At 36.9% G+C, this 21093-nt stretch overlaps 1 protein-coding gene across 5 annotated transcripts in view; it reads left to right on the top strand.

Annotated features, from left to right (window-relative positions):
- The window catches only part of CTNND2 (catenin delta 2), a 1032924-nt gene that overhangs the window by 620663 nt on the left and 391168 nt on the right, over positions 1 to 21093 (top strand). For all 5 annotated transcript variants that reach the window (XM_037798888.1, XM_037798890.1, XM_037798887.1 and 2 more), the window contains one exon: positions 9707 to 9956. In XM_037798888.1, the coding sequence (XP_037654816.1) occupies positions 9707 to 9956 (250 nt within the window). The remainder of the gene's footprint in view (positions 1 to 9706; positions 9957 to 21093) is intronic.

Raw genomic sequence — 21093 nt, 5'->3', positions numbered from 1 at the left:
GATACTCTTAATATTTTTTCAAAGTCTGTTCATAGTGGAACTTTGCTTAAACTTAAACATTTAGTTAAAACTGGGAAAGTCGAGTAACTTGATGACTGAGAAGAGAGCCCAATTTTGGACATGAGTACGAAGGATTAACAGAGCGAGTTCAAGTTTACTAAGACCCACAAAAAATTGTGAAACTCATTGATTAACTCAATCAAATAATTCTCTACTGTCAGTGCTGTCATATCCCTAAGGTTCATTTCAAACCTTTAATCATCATTTTAATGTCAATTTGCATAATTTGTGCTTAATTGGCCCTCATGTGCCTACACACATCAGTGCACACATGTGGACAGAGCAGAGCCACTGCCTGTAAAGGGAATTTAGTAAATTCGAATGAGCCAAACAGTTTTGCTGGACTCTCGGTACTGACCACATTTGTCATGAGAGTAGATGCTTTGCTATTATCAGAAATTCCTGTTCTAGAGATAATGATTTGCAACAGCTGCATGTAGTAATAATAGTCTGCCCACTACAACCTTGTAAAGTAGATTTACTATTATGCCCACTCACAGATGAGGAGCCAGTGGCTCACAGTGGTATCTTGCACAAGCTACAGAGCTTAGTGGATTTTCACTCAAGCCCACTGGCTCCAGTACCCTTATTCTAACCTCCATGCTATACAAATAACATGTTATCAATATTATCAATTCCTAACTCTTTAGCCATACAAACCTTTCCTAAAGCAAACCTCTGCAGTCTATGCCGATGAAAATATTCCCACTAAAATTGAAATTATTTTGCTGTATTCCTGAATTTAGCATTAGTAGTAGTAGTGGTAGTAACAATATTTTATATATTCTAGTTGCCTGAAGTTCACAGAGCTTCTTTCCACCCACCTTTCCTTCAGCCACGTGACTGCCATGCTCATTTGAACCTTTCTCATTGCAACAAATGATTTACATTGTGGTCATGCTCATTTGTGTATGATGGTAGAGTAGTGAAGAATTTGAAATACAATCTGTCTATTTTTTGTAATATCCAGTCCAACTATTCAGGAATATCAATAAGGAGGAAAAAAAACTCATTAGTATTTGCATAATGCAGTTAAGGATAAGGTTACAGACCTACGTGTTTATGTATATTTATGCACATGTTAAGATGCCCAGGATGCCCCAGTGCTACCTTCACCCCTCTCCCTCTCTAGGATTGTGGATGGCAAAACATACCAGCAACGTTCACCACTCAAATTGGAAATAAGAGTTTATTAAGCTGAGCAGGCACTCTAGCAACCACATCTATGTTAGACAACACTGTCCCCACCCCAGACCTAACCCCTGAACCACTGCAAGACACGATTCAAAGACCTCTGTCCCCCTTTTCCCAGAAGAAGGGAGAGGGCTCTGTGGATGACCCACCTGCCTCTCTGTTCCCAGATGTGTTCCTTGCGGGGAGGCAGAAAGTCCATCAGGTGTACGTGCCTGAGCACAGGAAATGGGAGACAGGAGGGCAGCCTCCAGTCCCTGAAATTTGACAGCATAAGGAAGGCACAGGGTCACTTCATGATCCGCAGCGAGCCGGTCCACTGACCCACAAGTCTCCTCGGATAGCACGCTCTCCAAAGACGTGGTCATGGCCATGCCTCCCTTCTTGAGGCGTCATTAAATGGGTGGGGAGGTGGAACTCTGTGCCGAGGCCCAAATGGCAGGCTGGTGGGTAGGAGGTGGCACGAATATACCCACCTCTTTTACAGAATAATCAGTCCAACATCTGGGGATTTATTTCCTGCAAGACAAAAATTTTAAGCGGTGTCATTTTAACTAAAGGTGTCTGTTAAGATAAAACATACATCTCATCAGGTATAACGCTTGTCAAAGCCAGAGCTTGTACAATAAAGACCTCAGCAAAACAAGAAATATTTTATCCTCTTGAGTTTGCTTATAGTGGAGTCTATTAAACAGAAACTAAATACAAAATGAATTTTTATTTCAAACTCAAACGTATCGATGAATGTCAACTTACGTACGAGCCCCTGACACTGAAAACTCCAAAGCACATCTTTAGAAATTAGTGAAAATGGCCACTGTCTGCTGTAATGACAATCACATGAATTTCCTTTTGGATGAGTGTGATTCTGAGCAAGTTGAGAAAACAAGCTTTCTGGAATGCATATGTCAGCCTGTAGTGAAGAAAGAATTATCATTAAATAAGTTGCAAGGAGAAAACCTTTAAATATCTGCATGAGGTTGACAGGTTTCACATCGAAAGAAAAATGAAGGTGGTGAAAATATTTGCAAATATTTGTCAAAAGTATTCATAAAACATCTAATTCTTTGCAAGAATAACCAGTGTTTAATAAAGTTATAGGAAGATTACATATGCCCTTCATATCCATAAAATTTTATTATGGTTATTCAATAATACATAAATAATATTATAGTATCAAAATATGTTCAATTAGCAGAATCATTTGAGTCCACAAAATGTGCAATACTAGCAGTTTATTGTTATTGAATGCTGTTCTTCAAACTGTAAAAATGACTACTTCCCATTACAGCAAGTCAAATTAGATCCTATGTTGATGTCTTGGTTAAATTTTTCACCTTTTTTCTAGTCTAAAAAGTTGGAGTCATATTATGACCCAGTTGGAAATGTTAAATCAGCCCAATGATAAATACTATCTTAAAAACCCAAAGAGCTTCCAAATGCTTTACCTAAATCAATTCACCGGAGATAGTGTAAATTTAAAAGTCCAGAAAATTCAGAAATACGATCTTTGTTACAATTTTGTGCAAATGAATAATGAGGATAGTGTTGATAAATGTCAATGAGGGGCCACATACTGGATGCAGTTGGTCTCACCCTGGAAAATACTCTCTGATCCCTGTTAAGATGGCACCTCATGCTTGGAATTATATCAGTAAGTGCAACAATATTGCAAAGAGTAAAAACCAAGGATGAGATTTCAGCTGCACATTGAGTGTGGCCTAATGTAATAACCAAAAGTTGGAATTTGAGAATAATTCAGATGTTACCAGAAAATGCACAATTCATAACCACAATTATAGACCAACAGATTCCACCCTCAACCCCAGAGGGGTTGTTAAGTTAAAATAATTAAGAAAAAGCTCTAGAATTTATTTATATGCCTGTTCTGTTTCTTGGAAAGGTTGTGAAAGTATGAATAGAAAAATGAATAGAACAAGATCATAGTGTAGATTACAGTCATTGTGGAAATGCCTACTTTTTAAGAATAAAACGGGTCCCAGCACCAATGGTTCTAAATCTTCCTGGTTCCAGGCTGTAGTCTTTACTCTCAGGCTCTCAGCCAATTAAGGTAGTTTGAACACTTGGACTTTTTATTCAACAGGTGGCAATTGTAATGCCTACAGAGTGTAATATACCTTTCACTTCACAACCATATAATGCCATGAACTTGATGCAAACTCAATGCTTAAAAGAAGGTGGAGCAAATTTGTTCTAGAGCTAATTCGTTTCTTCAGCAAACTAGCCCTTGCACCCAGCTTTCTCCAAATCGTTGAACTTCCTGTAAAGCAACATAAATAAGGTGTCCTGTATGACTCTCTGGAGATAGGCAGCTTGGAAACCTACTCACAGTGTCCTCTGGAGCCCCTCCCTCTTGCTTTCCTCTCTCCCCTGGTGACAAGTTTGCTCCTGGCCCTCAGCCCACCCCAGTGATGGAGGCGAGTCTGCCTTGGGCCCATCAGCATTCCCCACCAACCACCCCATTACCATTTTTATGGAAAATTCTATCAAATGACCTCCCTCCCCTTCCATTCTATCTTCAGTTGAAGGAGATTTTGCTGCATTTCCCTCTGATGAAGAAGTCAAAGAAAATGACAGTACTGATTATGAGGAACATTAAAACAGAGCACATTATCTAGGTAGTTGAGATTTAACCATGTATACTTTTGTATCATGATTTTTTTTGTATTTTTAAAATTTTAGTATTTTATATTATTTTAATAAAATATTATAAATACAAATAAAGCAAAAGCATTTGTTCTAAATCAAATTATTTAGTAACATTCTCATATTTTTCTGCCAAATATCATACCTCTAGATTTGTAGGCTCTACTAGCCAAGTGTACCCACATAGTAGAGCAGAGGGGCAAGCAAGCTGACTCTGGAGTCAGACTGTTTAAATCCCAGCTCTGTCCCCTTTGTCCTCTCACTGCTTTCTGTAAAATAATGTTGGCAGTCGGAAAAATAATAGTACCTACCATGGAGGTTGTTTTAAAGATTAAATTAGATGATACGAGCACTTAAAATGGTGGCCCCCACATCAGGAGCTCTAAATAATCTAGTATTTATTATTGTTCTGTTTTTATAATGAAGCAAAGTAACCTCTCCTCATTAAAAACTGAAAATGTGCTTGGAATGTTGAAAAAGGGTATCTGTCATCATCCCTTATCGGCCATTGTGTTCCAATTACACATGCTGTAAATCAGAAGGAAATCAAAAGGCATAACATTAAATTACATATAAATATGTATAAAATTATATATGTGTTGGACTAACCGTGGATCCTTTTGATCTCCAGTTTATCCATTTAGTTGTTTATGTTTAAAATTGTTATACCAGACTCTACAAATCTACAGGAAATGTCCATTATACTTTATATAGCTACAAAGTTCATAAAACAGTACTTACTGCTAAATATTGAAAAAGATATTTCTGTTAATCAAGCATTGATTTTTTTTTCTGTTAATTTGTACCATTAAGCCCTAAAGAAGGGCTTACATTTTAAAATTCTTTGAGAAACATAACAAGAAGGAAGTGTTTAAGGCTAGGAATTTACCTCATTGTCTCTCTCTAATCCACTTGCTGTATGTTCAGACACATGATCTCCCATTTAGTTGGAGAACCACCATTGGTGGTTGGCTTGACCTCTACTGATGATTCCAGGGCCTTATCTTCCAAAAGAAGTAGTGAAAGCAACATCAACACCATTAAGCGTGATATTGTTATTACTAATAATTGTTAAATGCCTCCTCAAAGATCATAATATATGAGGTTAAAGGATTATGCTAAATTTAGCATTGAATATCATTCCATTGAATTTAGCATGGATCAGCTTGTGCAGCATGCAGGAAACAGGAAGATCTTTGCAATTCAGATGCTGGTGATCACATTGCTGGGAATAATGAAATAGTGGAATTGAATACCCTGTAAGAGTGGATAAGCCAGGTTCTCAAAGCCACCACCACCTAAGCCAACCTTATTTTCTGAGTTTGCAGAGAGAACATTATTTAATTACTTTTTTGCATGCTTATTCTTTATTTATATAACATGTATAAATGTTTTATGTTTTCATATTTATCTGTATATGCGACAGCAACAACAAATAATGCAAAAGCAAAATTAAACAAATGTTATTTCCTCCCCTTTTCTGAACCCTACTCTATATGCCCACACACCAGTTTCTTTCCATGTGCCCAAATTCTTGCATTTTATTCCTCTCTCCTTTTCTCCCCATTGTCAGTAAGTAAAGCAGGTAACCATCTATCATCACTGTGAGGAAGACTGTTTCATTTTATTAAAAAATTTACGCTCTTTCAAACAAATATAACATGCAAACATCCTTTTTTTTTTTTTTTACTCTAAACCAGACCTTTATTTGTGTAGCTCCATAGAAATCAAACAGATAATTTCATGAATAGCATAGTTCAAATGAACAAAGTAGTTCAAATTGAGCAAAATATCAAATCATCTGCTGAAGAGGCTCCTTTTTAAATCTCTCCAAACAGACAAGCACTGGGTCCTAAGAGGTTACTGAGGGGAGAAGGGGCTGTTTGCAGAGCAGGTGAGAATAGGGGCTGATGAAGCACCTTCCACTTCAGATGTTTGCCACGAGCATGTTCAATTAAATAGAGCAGTCCTACAAGGAGGACGATTTGGTCAGCTGAGCACTGAAACTCCAATAAGAAAAAATGTATAACCAGACAAATTAAGGAAAATAAATTTCCTTAAAGTAAAGTCTCTTACTAACAAGACCAATATTCACTTTTCCATATATTGGAGAGGCTTGGATAAGCCACAGCAAGATCCAAATAGGGTAAAACTGGAGACTGTAAACCTGTATCTTTTATTGTCAGTTTTTCACGTCATGCTTTTAAAAAAGTAGGTAGTTAACGTTGCTGCATTACTGCTGGTTTGAGATCTATTATGTTCTCACTCTTTTTCTTCTATATGTTTTATAACCTGTCTTTTAATGCAGTGCATCTTTTTCCCTGTCTGTATTGTTGTTTTACATTCTTTGCATTGCATTGATCAGACTCTAGCTCAATTCAATTTAACATTATCAATTTGAATTCTGAGTTTATATTTTGAAATTATTTATTGTGACCTAAAAGAAGCTTAAATTATGGATCCAGGAATGATCCTTCTGAAGGGCCAATCATATTAAATGTGACTCTGATTTAATATGATCTTTCTGAAAGTCATTTATCCACATTTCATTTTATAGCCTGACTTCATTTTTCTTAATATATTGACACTATTAAAATAAAAAACACTTTCAAATGAAAGGAAGATACTTATATGTATTGCTGTTCTTTGACTTTCTTCAAAATGAACGAAGGTAGATTTGGCTGCATAAGGATTTTTTTTTTCTGTTCATTTTTCTACATATCTCAATAAATTCAATTTAGGAGAAATGGTATAAATCAGTCAACATATCAATTTGGTAATTTTTTTTTCAAGATAATATTCAGCTTGTTCATTCTGTTTATAAATCCATCTCTTCTTTGCACCTCAGTAGACATTTCCCTTAATGTTATTCTTCTCAGGCATTTTCTAGGTTTTCTCACTGTGTCAGGTCATTCAATAACGTGCATCTTTGAGGGCTTAAATCTTGTCCAGTTTACTGTTGTAGTTATGAGCATAAACTCTGGAAACAGACTGCAAGGGCTTTTCCATCAGGAATCTGTGACTCAGGGCCAGTTATTTAATCCCCCTCTGTGCCTCAGTTTCCTCTTCTGTAAAATGGGAATGCCACTTACTCTCTTACAGGTTTACCAGAGGAAATATGAATCAATACAAATAAAGCCCTTGCAACCGCACACAGAAGGAGCTAGAACCTTTGCTACCCAAGGCCTTTTGCCCCAACGCAAATGGGTTGATTTCCATGTTGTTAATGGTAAAAATAGTAATAGTTCCTTTGTTTACTGTTTTCAACATTTCAGATATTTTTAACAGATTTTTCATGTATTAAAACAGAACAGTGATCCCCCAAGCTCATTGTGTTCTCTCCATTTTTTCAGTCTAGGAAACTGGAGCTTGGACAACTGAGTTCACTTTTCCAATGCCAAGGATGTCAGCCCAAATTCTCTTAACTTCAGATGCCAAGCTCTTAATAAGCACCACCCCCCCCCATATCACACCACATCCCACCCTTCCACATACCAAAGTAAAATACAAATGCAAATTTAGCAATCTCCTTAAACCTTCCTCTGCATTTTCTTCCTTCTCATATACTGAGATGGAGAGATGCTGCCTTTGTTTCTGCTTAATTAACTGAGTTTGACACCCTGTTTTCACCCAGTCTCCGTTATAAATTCTTTCAATTTTTGGTGCTTCTTATATTTTTCTTAAACTTCTTTCTTTCTAGTCTCTTTTCTCTAAGATCCTTTGCAGATTTTGTTTTTTGTTGCTGATCAATGTCTTTCTCTTACCTATCTTATTGTTTTTGAGAAAGAATGTTTCTTTAGATTTCAGTATTATTTCCTAATCGGTGCTGCTCTGTCTTTGCAAAATCAGTGTACGTTCATGTATTAATAATGAATACTTTTGTATAAAAAAGGATTTCTTTTCTGATACTCATAGCCATTTGCAACAAGCATAAATGTTGATAGTTTCCTGAAGGAAGAAACACATTTAAATGGCTAATGTCAGGTGTGCTTAGCTTTCTCCTTTTGTCCTTGATCTTAACTCCTCCAGAAAATGAAATTTTGCTCACTCCTATGCATTGTTCTTCCAAGACCAAGGATGGGCCTGGCTAAAGTTTAAACTCCTTCCGCTGGAATATGAAGTACATTGTTTGTAAATTCTAAAATGGTTGTTTTAATTGTAGACATGTTACCAATAAGATTTTATAGAAAATATAAATCCTCAAGAAAGACATAAAACAGATTCTCTGTGCACTTAATGTTTATTAGTCTAACAGCATTGTTTTGAAACTTAACACATCAGGACTCTAGTCATTTCAAAATGCTGCTCCTTTAGTATCTGCTGTATCAATACTCCTAATTTTGGTTATTATAAGATGAAGTATTGAAGTACTTTGAAAAGGAGAAGCCCTGAACTCTTAATTAAAAGTCAGTTCTCCGTGGTGGAATGTAATCCTCCACTTCACTTTGCAAATTTTTGTCATCTTGACACAATTTCCTTAATTTCTTTTAACAATTATTTTCTCAATGGGACTTAACAATTTTTTATGTGTGTATTTGACTTGTCATATGTAACCAATGTGAGAGAGGAGAAGATAAGCTTTGTTCTATCATCATCCACAAAGATATACTCAGGAAGTTAGAGAAGTGGAGTGTGAGTTATAATTGGAACTTAATTCCATATGGTATATAGTATAGTATAAATGTGTGTATAAATATAGTATAAATGGCCCTCTCCAGACACTGGCTGACCTCTGGGTATCTTCTGATGTAGAATGCCAGAAAGTAAATGTGTTATCTAATCTTGATCATGGCTAATAATTCTTGAAGTACATAATTAATTGGTTGTGTCCTATCAGTGTGTAAGATACTATTTTCATTGTGTATGTCAATGAAACTTTAGAAGCCAAGTATTTTTGAGAACCAAATAAAAATTATGACATGATATGAACTAAAAAGAATCCAGGAAGGAAAAAAAATGAAATTCCATTTGGAGATATTCAAAGTGATTTTAATAACTGATATGAAATCTTCTCTAGACAATTTAGACCTATTGAAAAGATTCATATGCCTTTGGGAAAGCCCACATTAGCTCATTACTTTGTGTCGCAGTTGGATGGATTTTCACCACCCCCCGCACACCTGCCCTTCACAAAATTTATTTGTCACTGTGACAGCTTTAGTTGTCAAACAGGCATGAAAAGTCTTTAGGGAGTGACTTTACAGGAACTACAGCAGTCCTACATTTAACTCTCTAGTGCTAATTATAGAAATATGAGGCCCCCCACCCACCCAACACTTACTCTCAGTTTTTCTTGTTTTCTTCTATTCAGGAAATATAAGTACATTTCTAAGTTTGTTTTACACCTTTTAATAAAGTTAAGGTAACATTACCTGAACACTCTGAATTCTTTCAACTTGAACAATCGAGAGCTGAATTGAATAAAAATTCAGATGAATTTTCTGGGGTCTTCGCTTGGTACATGGTTTTAATTTCAGATCAGCACTCTTTCTCTTGGATGTCGGTAAGCAATACACAACTCAAAAAGCGATGCATTGTTTTCGCTCCCCCTTGAAGGTGTATTTCTGAAATCGCAGGCTAGTTATTATTTTACTGGCTATCCTTATATGTTGATTCACATATGACGAATTTTTTTTTTTTTTTTTTTTTTTTTTTTTAATTTCAAACCTCCCCCTACCCCTTTTATTTTTTAATATGTGTGTAACTTTCTCTCCTTGCCTAGACTTGGTTAACCGTTTCTGGGAGCAGGTCCTCAATTTTTTGCTTTGTCCCTGCTTTCCTGTCGTAGCCCCATCTTCCCCCGGCGTCGACTCGGTGCCCTTGCAGCGCACAGGCAGCCAGCACGGGCCGCAGAGCGCCGCCGCCTTCCAGAGAGCCAGCTACGCCGCGGGCCCGGCCGCCGGCTACGCCGACCCCTACCGCCAGCTGCAGTACTGCCCCTCGGCGGAGTCGCCCTACAGCAAGTCCGGGCCCGCGCTCCCGCCCGAAGGCACCTTGGCCCGGTCGCCGTCCATCGACAGCATCCAGAAGGACCCCAGGTGGGTGGCGTCCTTGTGCTTTTCCTGCTGCGATGACCAGAGAGGTCCTGCAGGCATTTCCAAGGGGTGATTGCTCAACGCGACGTGGTGGCATGGCTCTCACCGGCGGGTGCTGGAGGCTCGAGGTCCTTGGGTTTTATAATCCTTGGTTTGATTTGGAAAATGGGAATTTAAGATGGATCCCTAGTATCTTCTGTAGATCAATGCCAAATGATGAAGATGATCTTTTGGTCAGAAGATCTGTAGGTGTTTGAGGTTTTGGCTGTTTGATCCAATCTAGAACAGCTCTCTTTAATGCCATGGAAACAATAGTGGGGATTATAGCAGGGAAGTGGAGACCCATGTTTCACTCCAAATATCATGGAGTACATATTATATCATCTTAGTGGTGGCATGCCTTGTTCTCCTGTATGTTTCTATTTATAAGCGTAAAAGGAGATGCTTATCAGATTATACTGGTAATTGAATATTAAGGCAATCTGTCTTACCTTTGTTTCTCTAGGTCTGAAAATAATATTATCACGGTAAAACCGTTGGGGAATTGATAAAACTTGAACATAACTTATGAAAGAAATTGTTACTATTGGGGCGTTTTTCTTTTATACTTTTTTTTTTTTTTAACAGTGGCAAAGGATTTAGTAATGTTCTACTTCTGAAGTTGGAACTGAGTTCTCATAGAGTTAAACGATGTTTTATTCACAGCTGTTTGATTTATGCTGGTAGAGCCCCATAAGTATGTATCTGCATCTGTGAATGCTATAGATATGTCAGATTTCTGGTGTTTCTTTATGGCAGGGAATGTGGCTTGACTTTGGTGGTGTACTTAAAATTCATCTCAAGGAGTTTTCACTGCTGGAGAGCACAAGTGCATATGCATTGTATTAAGGGGTTTACAGCTTCTTCTATTGCACAAAGAAATCGCTTCTAGAAGCATATAAAAGGCAGAGTGAGATCATTTTATGGGATTCTTTGAGATGGTTCTTTACTACAGTTCCCCCCTTGAAGGGTCTATGTTAAATTTTATATTTGGTATAACCGCCATTGTAAAAGTGTATTGTAATAAATCCTCGCTGTTAACAACTGAAAATAAGAAGGATATATACTTCTATTTACAATGTGCAATGTTCAGGTCATCCTGATTTTTAATCTTAATAGCAGTGTCTAGTCTTGCTCCTCAAATCTGCTGCAAATCCTTACATATTCTTAGCATGGATAAAATGTTCTTTAGAAAACACCCCAGTATCCTCTATTTTTAAATAATTATTCTTGACATGCTACTGAAAAAGTATAGAAGTAGATAGAATAATAGTAAACTCTTAAGAAAGGCTAAAACATAAAAAAAATACATAATTGAATCGGCAGTTCCTTGTATTTAACATTGTCTATTTACATTGAGAATCAACATGGCCTATCTTTTTTCAATGGAAAGAATTTAATTTTCATATAAGGGAATTTGGCTTAATAGAAACCAAATTTATGCTTCTTTGGCTACAGCCTGGCTTCTGCATTTTACTGTGTATTAAATGCATTTTATTTTATTAAATGGCATACCCTTTCCATTTTATATTACTGCCACTTTTGTAGCCTTTTTCCTTCTTTCATTGTGTTGTCATGGCCCTTACCTTTTCCAGTTATGGATTATGTCACTTAAATTCATTGAGTGCCCGCTATAAATCAAAAACGAGAAACACCAAAAAGAAATATTAGAATGAATAAGAGATGTTTTATGTAATATGAAAACTACTGGCCACTAATTTTTGCATGGGTAAAATTTATATGCAAATCATTGTTGTATGAATTACAAGTTTACTTACTGCGTTATTTTCAAGAATGTGTTTGCATTCACTATGTGTTTATTCCAAACAAAGTCATACCACTGTCCTAAACTCAGATATACTGTAAACAAAACAAAACAGAAACACGAAAAAATCCAGAGAGATATAGAACCATAACTACTAGATTATTGTGGATAGTATAAAAGAAACTAATTGAGAGAGACTGATAACCTGATACGTGTAAAATGCATAAACTACATAATGTCTTTCTTGTAGGACTTTTTTAAAGTAAGGGAATGTGTCAAAGTGTTCATATTTAATTGAGAGACATCCTGAATCTAAAATTCAAGTCCAAAAGTTAATACTTCTTTTAAGACAAGATTTCAGCATTTTTCTTCAAATAATGAAATTTGATTCTTCTTAGGAGAATCTTACTAGAACTTATATGTTTAGTTTCTAGGGTTTAAAATGATTTATTCTGGCATTGTGGCTTATGATCTAAATGTTTTCAGTCTAGATTTTTCAAGCTTTTATATATAGGTGTACTTAGGAGGACTGTTCTAAAAGTTTTACTTGTCATTACATGCCAAATCATGTGTGCCTCTTTGCTATTGTAAACAGGGATGCTATATTATAGCACCTTACAATTTTCAAAGCATTTTTACTTACTTCTTTGATGTAATCCTCCTTTGTGAGAAGGAACTGATATCCCCATATTTGATCTCTTAAATAAATGGAGAATTGGAGTGTTAAATGATTTTTTGAAAACCACACAGCTGATGGGTGGGTTATACAGACTAGAACCCACATGTTTAGGACATTGTCTCACATATTAGTGTAAACATTTTTTAATTTTTTTTACCAAAAAATAGAAAGGAAAAGGAAAAAATCTTTTTGCAATTTTTTAAATGATGTTTTTAGAAGATGCCTGAATGGTAGTACGGGGTATTTTTGTGTAGGAGTTAGGGGATGTAAAAGAAATTATAGAAAAATTGTCCTAAGTGGATCTAGTATCCTTGAAAATTGCTTATTGGATATGTGATCTTTGTTTCTTTTTTCATTTCATTCCCTTTCTTTTCTAATAGCTGCCTTTTTCATGTTACTGCAGATCAGTATCTTTTCTCTATTAGTAGTATCCATGAAGGTTTTTGAGCAAATGTTACGTTTGAAAGTAAGAATTTGAAATCAAGACGGCCCCAATTCAGTCACTACAATTTAAACTGGAGACTTCCGGTCAGCTTTTAGGATGGTGTAGCCTACACCATAGGATACAAAGGATTGGTTCTTAGGGATTGGCGCTTTCTTACTGGTGTTTGGCTAAGTCATGGTTCATAGCAAGAATTTGGTCTTTGTACTTTTTCAGTTTCTCTGCTCAAAACTGCCCCTATAATGTACTGCAACAAAAAATGCATACAAACCTTTATCCAAATAGTTGGTAAAGTGCAATTTTTTAAGAAAGTCAGCAACCACTGGTAAAATGGGTTTGTATATGTATATATGTAAATTCACTTTCCAGCCTCATTCGCTAAACAAGGTTCATTTTTTTATGTGCATGTCTTCTTCCATGAAGTGTGAATCTCTTAAGGATTGTAGGTGTAGCTAATACATTTTTGGGTACTACACCAAATAGTGAATCCTATATGCTGTTGGTTTTTAACATATAAGTCAAATATAAATCTTAAAATTAAGTTGTATTTAAAAGGTGTCAGTGATGTTGGGAGTGGTAAGAAATATCATTATGAAGATTTGATTGATAAATAACTAGAAAAAAATAAAGGAAAATTGAGATGCTCATGTTTACTACAGGTGCTATAAATGTTCTCATCAATAAAGGGGAAAAGCTGTGACTAAGAAACACGTTTACTGACATACTTTAATATATAAATTGTAGTAGCAATAACACCTTTTAATCAGGTTGGATTAATTCCCTTTTAGGATGCTGATAATCCTTGATGCACATTAGCTTAAAGGCAATTTTTCAGACATGGTAAAAGAATCTTATTGTAAACATGATTTGCAGTAAAACTGTCTTTTTTTGTTATTCAGCATAACAAAGAAATATATATAATTAGAAACTGCATTTTAAGTTGTCTCTATAAAGCTTGTACTTCAAATGTTAGTTGTTTGTTTTAATATACACTATTTGACCAATAATATAAAAATATACTAATAATGAATCATGTTTTACTTTGCTACTAAATCTTGTTTTCTATTAAGAGATATTACTGGAAATTATTTTATAATCTGATATTAAATTATTAGATATTATTAAATAATATTGCTTATAAATATCCTATCATAAGGTAAATCTAGGTAAAGAATGTTTTCAAATGTTGTTTTCTCATTGTTAACCTGCCTACAAAGTACACACATATAGTATAGGGCGAATTTAGTGCTCAGGAATTAAGGTCTACTGTGACAGTGCTTTTAAAAAGTTGAAGATTTTAAAAATATTTTTTAAATCTTAGTGTAAAGTTCGACACAGATGTTATGTAACTAAATAACATGGATAAAGGGTTTGCAATAAAACTGGTGGATGATTTCAGTGTCCCGTTCTCTTGGGGAGTGAATCTCTGAGGAGTTTTCTGGTAACTTCAAATACTCAAATAATTATGTATTTTCTGTGAGGTATCCTAGGATGGACTCTGCAGGAGTGATGACGACATGAAAACAGCTCCATTCCTTAAGGAGCTTTCTGAATTAGGTGAGAGAAAAAGGTATATCCACAAATGATCGTGATGCGTTGGGTAAATGAGGCAGATGGCAAAAAAGATGGCGGAGCCGAGGGGTTGGTGTGAAACTTGAGAAATAGATAGTGTTTATGCATGAGAAAATGGGAGAGAAAAAAGTTTTCCAAGAAGAGGGAACAGTTAAAAAGAAAAGAGAACTGGAAATGGAGGGAGGGTGGGCATGTCTGAAACCTTCAGGACTTGTCCTGCTGGGATTGGGGTACATCGAGGCAGCTGCCTCTGAACATCTCTGTCCACTCGCCCAATCTGGATAAAATATGAGCTTGCACTTCCATACGTGAATATGTTTTAAGTTATAAATCACAGCATGCTTTAGTGTACTAGTATATTATCATACTATAAAATAGATGTACACTAAAGATAGAATTTAAAGGAGCATACATTAAACATAAAATCATTTTTATTTCATTTTTCATTTTTTAATGATAAAAAACCTTTCTTTAGAAGGTACAATGTGGTTAAAGCTGTTAGAGTTGATTACATAATCACTGCTTTTGTTGGTTGTCACAGTTGGTGTTCATGGCTATAGATTTTGGTAGGTGGGTGGATGTGGCCATTTTCTTGGCTTTTGCACATGCTTGCTTTGTTGGTGTTATGTTGTTGATTTTGTGAGTGTTGATTTAAAACTAGATAATGTAATCCCAAACTTCACATGGACCGACACACATCAGCAGCAATAGGGTGTCTGATGTGAGGAGAATGGAGAGTGAACTGGCAAGAGCATCACTGGCAACCCCGCCAAGCTGTAGCTTCCAATAAAAGACACGCCACCGTTCGAAATGTGGACACAGTGTGTGGCCAGTGCCAGTCCACACTGTGAATACTATAGTGCTTGACTTCTTTGTTCTGTTTAAATAAATACAAATAGAATTTCCATTGTTCTGTCACCCGATGATCTCGTGTATGCTCTCACCAACAGAGGGGAATCCTACGTGAGAGATGATTGGGAAGGGCATCAGATCCAAGGAGAAAGGGATCCTTCACAAGTCCTGTTTCGGTACAGGCTGCTTATCTGCTCTTCCCTTTGTGGCCATGTATGTAAAATGGAAATGATCAAAATACTTTCCTCATAAAATTGTTGCGAAGGTGAAAAATATTAATACTTTAAAGTCGTCAGTACAGAGCCTGGAATCAGGAAGGGCTGGTGTTATCGGCCATTACTACCACCCATAGCACTGCTGCTGCACCTGCCAGTCCCCCCACCTGGAGCACCTTAGGGTGAGGTTGGGGCTGAGAACGGCGTTTGGATGTCACAGGCATGGAAGAGATGGGTGAAGGCAAAGAGGCCATGAACTGTTGGGTTGAGAGGAAAGGCTAAAGGAGGCCCAGGAGAGGACCCCAGAGGAGAACCTGCTGGAAGAGCAGAGGAGGAAGGGATCCAAGAAGATCAGGGCCCCGGCCAGTGGGGAGCAGCGCAGGAGGAGGGGCCATCGAGAGGTGGCCCTCCCAGCCAAGAAAGACAACCGGAAAATGGAAGCTGAGGGCCTCACTGCAAAATGTTTTTGTTGTTTGTTTGTTTTATAAAAGGCTCCTTTTCACATATCCTTTTTATCAGTTTAAAGGAAAGCAATGTTCAGAAGAATACTTGTCTGTGCCAGTATTGATTTTCCCATAGTGCAGAATACTTATTTTGCCTCCTGTCTTCAGAATCGCTAGGATAAGTAAGCAATTGCATTTCTAAAATAACAACTCATTCTAATACTGCATCTCACCGTCATTTATACTAAAGCAGGTTCTGGCTTAGGGACCTCCATAATATTATCTAGTTAAGCATATTGAAAGACAGGCAGTAATGACTGATGAGTAACTATACCCAGAGTACTATTTAGTTAATTAATGAATGAATTGGTGGCAGATACTCCATCGGTTGTGATGGTGGGATCTTTCCTTTAAGGGACCAGCTCCTCTTTAGTCCAAGTGTTTTCAGTGAAAGATTCTTCCCCATGTCAGATTGTGAGCACTCGACTCACTCCTGGCCCCCAAACTGACCACCCATTGGGTCCTCACCCACCAGAGGACCTCTGGGGATGTGGAAGAATCTGAGATACCCAAGGCCAAGCTCTCCAAGGTGGACTATTTCTTTCTGAACATCCCAACATCATTTGGGAGGAAAAATGACATCCATGCTAGCTGGAGCTAATGTATAGCGCAAAACCTGATTTTCCATCTCTGTCCTTCCCGGCGTGGTCCATCCTCCTTGCCCGTCCCCTTTCGAGATGGCTGCAGTGGTCTCATGTTCGGTCTCCATCATGAAGCCAGGAAGTAAGATGCCCTTGGTCACGTAACCTAAGTCTCCCATGACTTACCAGTGGATTGATCCATCACATAGGCGCGTACACTATCTTCCCAGACCGTTCCCCTAAACCCTTGTACCCAAGGCCAGTATATTCTGTGTTCCAGGAACAGACATACTGTCTTTCCCCACATTTCAAAGCAACTGAGAAGTTCCTTAAATTAGGTTATCATGAAATTTTTACCAAATAGGCCGGGAGGAAAGACTCAATCTGGCAACCTCATCCACTCTCAGTGTATCTTGGATCACAAGAAGCCAAAACTCTGTGACACTTCAAGCACCTTCAGTCTTAATTTTAAGTTCCCATTTAATGTCAGGTACAATAATAACACACAAAAGTAAGACTAATCGGTGCTTAAAAGGGAAAATGAATTGAATGCCCAAGTAAAACAAACAATGATTTTGCAGTGTTATTATTATATTCTGAGTCTATTAGTTTAGCTAGGTATTCATATTACTTTCTGCTTGCTGGTTAATCTCTACCTTGTCACTAATAACCAGGTTTATGTGTGTCATGTCTGTGATGCAAAGACTAGTTATTGAATTTATTCTCATACTTTAAAGAGAGTGGAGTCTTACAGATGATGTCCTTGTCCCAGTCGTTTAGGGATGAAGCAAATCCCTAAAATAGGAAACTAGAAATGAGAAGGAGAACCTTTGTTAGGTGGGAGGGCAAATCTCTCTCTTCATCTTCATTGTGAAAGAAATGACCAAAATGGTTAAGAGCACAAAAGAATGTGAATATCAAAAATGAGGCCACTTGGAACTAAACTATGGAACTAATAATGGAGAGTCTCTTCCCCTGGAATCTCACGGAGAATTAAAGAGACCAGGAAACCCAGAGAGGTTTATTTATTTCTCAGTTGCTTCCCATTTGCTACTTATTAGAGTTCTGGGAAGTGGTTTTGAATGTTCCAGCTTTAAAAGAAACCAAAGAAAGATTTTATGGGTCCCTTCTTGAATGAGATTATAAAAATAAAGAACGGCACCCCTCCTGTCCAAACTTGATCCCCCCAAGTGGGAGCCCTCACCAGGGGGGAGAGAACCCAAGAAGAATCAATCTGGGTGGCAGAGATGGTTCGTTTGGTCAATAATTCCTCAAGGACTGTCTTCTAGAAGTAATCGTCACAGTCCTAGACTTCAATTTTTATTAAGAAAGGTATCATTTTCTTTAGTGATACATCTATATGATGACTATCAAAAGTTGTGGAGCAGATTTGCAGATACACACACACACACACACACACACATATATCCATTTGTTTATTGACTCTGCACACATATATCTGGAGAGAAGACTTAGAAAACTTGCAGAAGTTATTAAAATGACAGTTATTAAATAACAGTAATTAAAATGACAAAGGACACACAACAAGTATCAATTTTCCTTCTTGTCTTTTTATCCATTGTCTGCTTTCTCAGCCCCTCTTCTTTGCTTTTTATTATGTTTCATCATTTTTTAATAGTGGAGTTCTAAACACTTTCCATTATTGAAATCAGTGTTGATAAAAAACTAAAATTATAAATTCATAAAATTAGGCAAACACAAGATTTGTCTCCATTAGAGAAATATGCATCAGCCACAACACCTATGAGAATATTGAAAAACACATTTCTGGTTGGCTGTTTACATGATAGGCATCCACATAGCTATGTTCAACCTTTCAAAATCATGTGATGTTCAAAATGCTCTATACTTCTCAGAGAATTTGGCTAGTTCCTAATTAAAATTATTCATTAATTTATTTTGCTGTCACCGTGGGAGTCTCAGTTAGTCCATCCTTCAAGCCCTCCTTGTTTATTCCCTGACAAGTGAAAATCTGGAATCGTCTCTGGACCCTTCATGTGTAAACCTTTCAATATTTGACCTGAGGTCCTATGTCACTTTTCTTCACCATCTGACTTTGAACATGTAATTGAGAACAAAAATCGAGCATTCAAAACTTATTTTGTCTTACAAGGCAGGTGGTAGTTGACTGTCAGTTGGTAATTGATTGAAATTAATTTCCCTGGATTCTTGAGATGTTTTGCAGCTAATAGTACTCATTAATTTGGAGACACTGACATCTATACAAAGAAGATTAGCATTTATTAGTTTAAAAAATAGTTTGAACTGAAAATCCTTTGCTCATGATCCCTACAGCTTGACAAATCTAGTACCATGAATTCTTTCATTTACTGAAGATCGTGTTCAACTACCTTAAGTGGGTTGCTGAACCAAATGCAGTCTGGCACCTACTGAATTCTATTTAAGAGGAGGAGGAGGAGGAGAATGAGAAGAAGAAAGAGAAGAAGAGGAAGACATCTACAGGGAAATTCAATGGGCAGTGCTCCTGCACACACAGAAGGCAGCAAAGGATAAAATGAAATGTGTATCCTCACTTTTATCATTTTCCTTTCCCAGTTTTCTACAGATATTTGAATGTATGCTTTACTCTTTTAATGTGTCTATTTTTTAAACTTTCCTGCTAGAGCATGCCTGTGGGGCACCGGTTTGGGGGCCTCTAGAAATCTCTGTACTTGACAACCCAGGCCATTTGCAGTGAGGTTCCTGAATCAAGGACTTCAGTCTGCCCCTTTGCTGTTCCGTAGTGAGATCCTGGGGTAGTTCTCTCTGATTTTGAAACTTAGGACAGTGGTTCCCATCACATTTGGAATGCAGACACTCGTGACATTTCAGATAACATGTGGCATGCCAGCATAAACGGTGGCCCGTCCCTTACTTGGCAAAGGATCTCCTCCTACCACTCTTTGTTGTTTTATTTTGTTTTTGTTTTTTGTTTTTTTTTTTTGTTTTATCTGTATGCTGATTTTTTAATTCATCTTTCTGAGGGCAATATTTTTAAAAGGTTACATTTATTTTGCAAAGAAAATGAAAATTTTCTAAATAGAAGGAATTTCAGAAAAAGTACATTTTTTTTGTGGTCAGTAATAAGGGACAGTGCAAGTGAAACTGGAAGTAAGATGATTGGAATGATAGATACATCTGAATTAAAACAAAGCTCACAAGTCACTATTTTTGTTACCCTTTTGAACCTTCCTTTATCAATTTTTTTAATTCAATTTTATTGAGATATATTCACATACCATGCAGTTATCCAAAGTGTACAATCAGTCATCCACAGTACCACCATGTAGTTATGCCTTCATCATCAGAATCAATTTTTGAATATTTTCATTACTCCAAAATATAAATAAAAATAAGAATAAAAATTAAATTTAAAAAGAACATTCAAAACATCGCATTCCCCCTCCCCCTATTATTCATTTAATTTCTGTCCCTATTTTTCTACTCTTCTGTCCATACACTGGATAAAGGGACTGTGAGCCTCAAGGTTTTCACAATCACACAGTCACACCATATAAGCAATATAGTTATACAGTCGTCTTCAGGAATCAAGGCTACTGGGTTGTAGTTCAGTAGATTCAGGTATTTCCTTCTAGCTATTCCAATACACTAAAAACTAAAAAGGGATAGGTATATAATGCATAACAATAACTTCCAGACTGACCTCTCGACTCCATTTGATATCTCTCAGCCACTGAAACTTTATTTTGTTTCATTTCTCTTCTCCCTTTTGGTCAAGAAGGCTTTCTCAATCCCCTGATGCCAAGTCCAGGCTCATCCCCAGAGTCATGTCCCACATTGCCAGAGAGATTTTACACCCATCGGAGTCATGTCCCATGTAGGGGGGAGGGCAGTGATTTTACCTGCAGAGTTGGCTTAGAGAGGCCACATCTGAGCAACAAAAGAGGTTCTCTGGGGTGACTCTTAGGCACAATTATAAGTAGGCTTAGCCTCTCCTTTGCAGTAACAAGCTTCATAAGGGTAAGCCCCAAAATCGAGGGCTCAGCTTTCTAAATTCCGACCACTTTTTAGTACACAGAAAAGGGAGATAGGAAATGACCTGGGAGTATGTCTTTTCAATGTAATATAAAAGGTCTTAGGGAAAAAAAAATGCCACCGGCCAAAGTTGGTTTGCAAACTGTTGTTTGGAAATCACTTACTTAGAAGCAACAAAGAGGCAATCATCCATTCTCTGAACACTGGGCATTAGTTTTCAAATGAGCATTGTAAAATGAGCCCAAGATACTCATATATGTTCTGATAAGTGGGCAAAGAAATCCTGGCCTTTTATCTTGTTTACTTTATCTCTATAGACTGTTTTGAGTGGATTTGCTGAAGGAATGAATGAAGGGATGAATGAATGGAATTATGACATATCTTCTGAATATTTTCAAGTTCTTCAAAGCAAATGTTCAAAATCTTAATTATTTCTGAAAAATCTCCAAATCCTTTATAGAATTCACACTCATAT

The sequence above is a fragment of the Choloepus didactylus genome, chromosome 11 (genome assembly GCF_015220235.1).
Source record: "Choloepus didactylus isolate mChoDid1 chromosome 11, mChoDid1.pri, whole genome shotgun sequence".
Lineage (NCBI taxonomy): Eukaryota > Metazoa > Chordata > Mammalia > Pilosa > Megalonychidae > Choloepus > Choloepus didactylus.
The sequence above is the reverse complement of the archived record's forward strand: the minus strand, read 5'-3'. Positions and strand labels throughout refer to the sequence as shown.